The 4309-nt window shown below is 50.1% G+C and overlaps 1 protein-coding gene across 1 annotated transcript; it reads right to left on the reverse strand.

The window, feature by feature from the left end:
• Nucleotides 1–327: 327 nt before the first annotated feature.
• Nucleotides 328–4082, reverse strand: b3gnt7l (UDP-GlcNAc:betaGal beta-1,3-N-acetylglucosaminyltransferase 7, like). The gene has a single exon (XM_080215282.1). It carries the CDS (start codon nucleotides 3990–3992, stop codon nucleotides 2667–2669), a length of 1326 nt encoding a protein of 441 aa, XP_080071408.1. The 5' UTR covers nucleotides 3993–4082; the 3' UTR covers nucleotides 328–2666.
• Nucleotides 4083–4309: the final 227 nt, after the last annotated feature.

Genomic DNA, 4309 nt, shown 5'->3' on the forward strand with positions numbered 1-4309 from the left:
TTTTACAAGTACCAAATGACACAATCAAGTACTCCCTGCAACAATTGTCACATTAAAAAAAACTTAAGTCATTAGACATCTGCTGCACAAATTGTCACATTGAAGCTAAGACAAAAGTTCAGCTCACAAAACAAATAATTGTGTAATTGATCTGAATTGTCCATATCAACTCAAAATATCTATTATTAGGACATACTTCAGCATAATGCTGCCTACTGTTTTGACATATTTAATAATTTCACAAGATCAATGTATAAAAATCCGTTAAAGTCAGTAACCTGCAACACACACACACACAGAAATGTAGCTTACAATGTAAAAATAAAATCAATTTTAGACTTTAGTTTTATTAGTTATATTTCAATGTACATGTTCAATTTGATCATTTTGGCAAAATTGTCAAATCATTTCTAGTATCAAAGTTAACTTTTACCAAACAAAAAAATTCCATACAAATTTTCTTTTTTTTGACAAAAAGAATGTGGATTTCATAAGACACAATTGGTTTTAAATATTAAGACACTTAAAGACATGAATAGGTAGGGGACACTTTTCTGTAGAGCACACACCAGTCACTGATGCATATACTTTCCAACCCCCTCCCCCATAGAAATTGCCATTTTGAAAGGACTAGCCGTTCAGTCAGCGCTTCTCAACTTTAGGCTGAAGGTTACAGGATTAAATATCATCCCAGCTCTCGTCTCAACATAGAGTGCTTCATAAAAGACAGTTTTCTTTTGGGTGGAGACAAGAGACAGTGGCAGAAAGGGAGGGAGGCAGCAAGAATATTCAATACCATGCACCTCAGCAATTCCGTGGCTCCTTCATCAGGACCACCGAGCAGCATCTGAAGCAAGTTAGGCAGAAATTGGTGGCCCTGACTAAATCAGGCAAGAGGGACATTGTTAACCTCTCAAGTACTTCACATCTTACCTTTTAATTGAATATATTAATATCTGGAAGGATAATTTGTACATTGTCAATGATTGCTACTTAGAATTAAAAGGTAAGGCTGGTTTCCAAGTTCAAACATCTAAAGAGAAGTTTAATTGGCTGACAGTTCAGAAACTAGGGTTGTCTTAACAATGGTCAAAAGTACAGAGGAAATTACTTAATTTTCTCACCTATTTTTTTCCTATTATTCCATCACTGTAAACACGACCAAAATCTACATTAGACATATGTAGACCTAGACTGTGAGGTTGTACAGCAGCAGTACAATCAAGGCTGAGCCTAGTACTGTTCCTTCATTCCACCAGAAATTAAGAGCACCACTTCTTGTGTGAAAGTTATCTGGCCAATTATATCCATCAGAAAACCTTGGCAGTTTCACCACCAGTGCTCAATGCCAAGAACGTCTACTGGAAATGGGGCCCATACCAGCATTAAATGCAAGTGGATTGCTGCACCAAGTTCCTTTGGCTGAAAGCAGTCACTTCTGAAATTAAACATCAAGGTGCAGCTCTGGATTTCCCGGCTACCCCTATCAGGATTAGAACCCCAGAAATAACACAGTATGTCAGCATCAACCGTCCCTTGCAACAACTTTAACCCAGGAACAGGAATTAACCAGGTCTAGAGCAGGCTGGCAGCCAGAGGTCCCATTGCACTACACTTTCTGCAGAGGGGCATGATCCCAAGCATTTCAGTCCTGCTGTTTATTAACTTCTCAAAAGCCACAAATCACTTTAATTTGCTTTCGCGGAGGAAGGGAATGGGTAGTGGGGACGCGAGTTATTTGTACTAGCACTTCACCACTAATACTTTCCAAGTTTGTTGCAGTCACTCAAAACAATTCACAGAATAGACTTTTTAAGCCTTTTTTTGCGTTTTCTTTCCTCGTGTCAGTATGTTACATTTATCCCCCGGGGGTGGGGAATTAGATTTTAAGCGTATTAACTTTCGCGTCAGATTTTACTTCTTTAGAAAAAGAATTTACTGGGTTAACATGTTGCCAGTGGGTAGCTGAATTAGAGAGAAGAAAAAGATTGCATCTTCAGCTTATCTGTAAAGTTAACTGGTCCCATGTGCAGTACAACACGGAGTTGGGGGCAAGACAAATCGATTCACAAGGCTGTGGGCAGGCTTCTCCTTTCTTTTGATATTCTAATAGACTTTGCAGGCTAATGACAGGGCCGGGTTTAGCCATACCCCAACCTACTGAACAATCCATGATAACAAAAACAATCCACTCGAACGAATCAACTTGAGCATTATCACCAGAGGATAAATCTCATCCTTACACCAGGTAAAGTTACTTTCATGAGAGGAGGAAAAGAAGAAAACAAGTTACACTCCCAACTCTTTAAAAATGTATTCGTTTCCCCCTTAACCTTTTTCCTATACTCAAAAAGGGGGGGGGGGGAAATTAGAGACTTTAGTTGAAGCACCTGGAGACACATGGGGGGGGGGGTGCAACTTCAGAGATTAAACACTTAGTTTGTGCTAAACACAGCAGTTTTAAGAGTCTATTCTATAAAGTACCTTAGCTCAGTTAAGTTTAACATCGGTGTCATTCTTAATGAAAGGTCGCTCTTCAGTACACCAACCGGCTCAATGAATAATTCCCTCCATCCGAAGTACCTAGGCTTTTAAATAAAAAGTTGTACAAGAGTGCATTCAGTCAAAAGTGGATGGGGGGGGGGGTGGTGTTAAGAAGAAGGGGTTCACTCGTTCAAATTGACGGACACCTTCTTGGCACAGACGAGGGTGGTGTTGTGGACAGTGTCCCACATCTGGAGCAGCCCCTCGGGGCTCAGCTTGTGGATGACCAGCAGGTTTTTGTAGAAGCACGGGTCGCTGTTCATGGGGCTGACCCGGCGCTTGACGATGCCGAACGTCCTGAAGGCGTAGTGTAGCTGCGGCTCGACGCCCACCTTCTGCAGGCACATGCCCAGGTAGACGTCGTCGATGGGGTAGAGCTGGATGCCCTCGGAGGCGGCCAGCAGCCGGCGGGCCAGCGCCGCCGCCATGAGGAAGCCGCCGCCGCCGGCGTACGGCGGGTAGGGCTGGTCGTGCAGCTGGCGCGGGATGAAGTACTTGCTCTGGTGGTTGCGGATGGGCAGCGCGCGCGAGATGATGTCGCCCACGAAGAGGCTCTCGCGCCGCGGGCCCTCGCTCTGCGACGCCAGGAATTCCAGAAGGTTCTCCGTGTTGACGAACACGTCGTCGTCGCCCTTGAAGATGAAGCGCGCGCGGCGGCCGCGGCCACGGCTGCTGCTGCTGCTGCAATAGACGTCGAACCACTTGAGGAAATTCACCTCCTTGAGGGTCAGGTTGAAGAAGGTGTCCATGAAGTCCCACTGCAGGATGTCGCCGAAGAGCCGGTCCTCGTACTCCAGCAGCTTCTGCAGGTTGCGCCGGTCCTTGCCGGCGGCCGGCGTGCCCAGCAAGAAGATGGTGCGGATGGTCATGCCGCCCAGGCTGCGCTCCCGACCCCACGTCTTCCTCACCGCCGCCCGCCGGTCGTGCTGCTCGATCGTCGACTTGACCACCATGAGGAGGTGAGGGGCGCCGCCGGGACCCGCGCACTTCTCCGGGTGGTTGAGCAGCAGCGGGAAGTAGCGGCAGTGCCGGTACAGCACGTACTGCTGGAAGCGGCTGTCCAGCCCCGAGAACCAGGCCAGGCCGCGCACCGAGGCGTTCGGGGTGCACTTGGTCACCGTCACCTCCCAGGCTGGAGCCGCGCTGCTGCTGCTGAGGTTGGCCGGCCCGCCGCCGCCGCCTCCTCCTCCTCCTCCCGCCGCCGCTTCCTCCGACCCCGCAACCCCGCTGCTGCCGTTAGACCGGTAGAAGCTGCTCTCGGCATCCAGCCAGCCCGCCGCCGCCTCCAGCTGCCTCCTGCTTCCCCCTCCGAGCCCGGCGGACTCCCCCAGCGCCGGCCTCACTCCGTCCCCCAGCTTGAGCTTCTGGAGCAGGGCCAGGGCGGCGAAGAGCAGCGAGAGGCTCAGCAGCATCTTGAGCAGTTTCCTCTTGCGGAAGATGTAGTCCATGGTTCGGGGATGGAGGAGGGAAAAGAGGGGAGGGGGGCAGAGGGGGAGAGACCCCTTTCCCTCCACCAACCCCCCTCCCCTCCCCCCCGCCGAGTGGGCTCAGAGGGCCGGGCACTGCCCGATACCCAGTGCGAAGGCTGCCCAGCCCGGTCCCGGGGAGCCGGAGCCCTGGCACATGGCTCCCCTCCTTCCCCCCGGGCTGGAGTGTGGGGGCTGGATGTGCAAGACCAGCTGCTGGGATCCGGGAGCAAGGGTTGGGGGGACGGGGTCTGTCTCTCCCCGGCTGGGGCTTACACTCCCTCCCTGGGTCGGAACGA

The sequence above is a fragment of the Carcharhinus amblyrhynchos genome, chromosome 30 (genome assembly GCF_965287045.1).
Source record: "Carcharhinus amblyrhynchos chromosome 30, sCarAmb.v2.hapA, whole genome shotgun sequence".
NCBI classification, from domain to species: Eukaryota; Metazoa; Chordata; class Chondrichthyes; order Carcharhiniformes; family Carcharhinidae; genus Carcharhinus; species Carcharhinus amblyrhynchos.

Excerpts from the sequence above, each read along its gene's own strand:
- b3gnt7l (XM_080215282.1), bottom strand. The coding sequence starts at position 3,992 with ATGGACTACATCTTCCGCAAGAGGAAACTGCTCAAGATGCTGCTGAGC.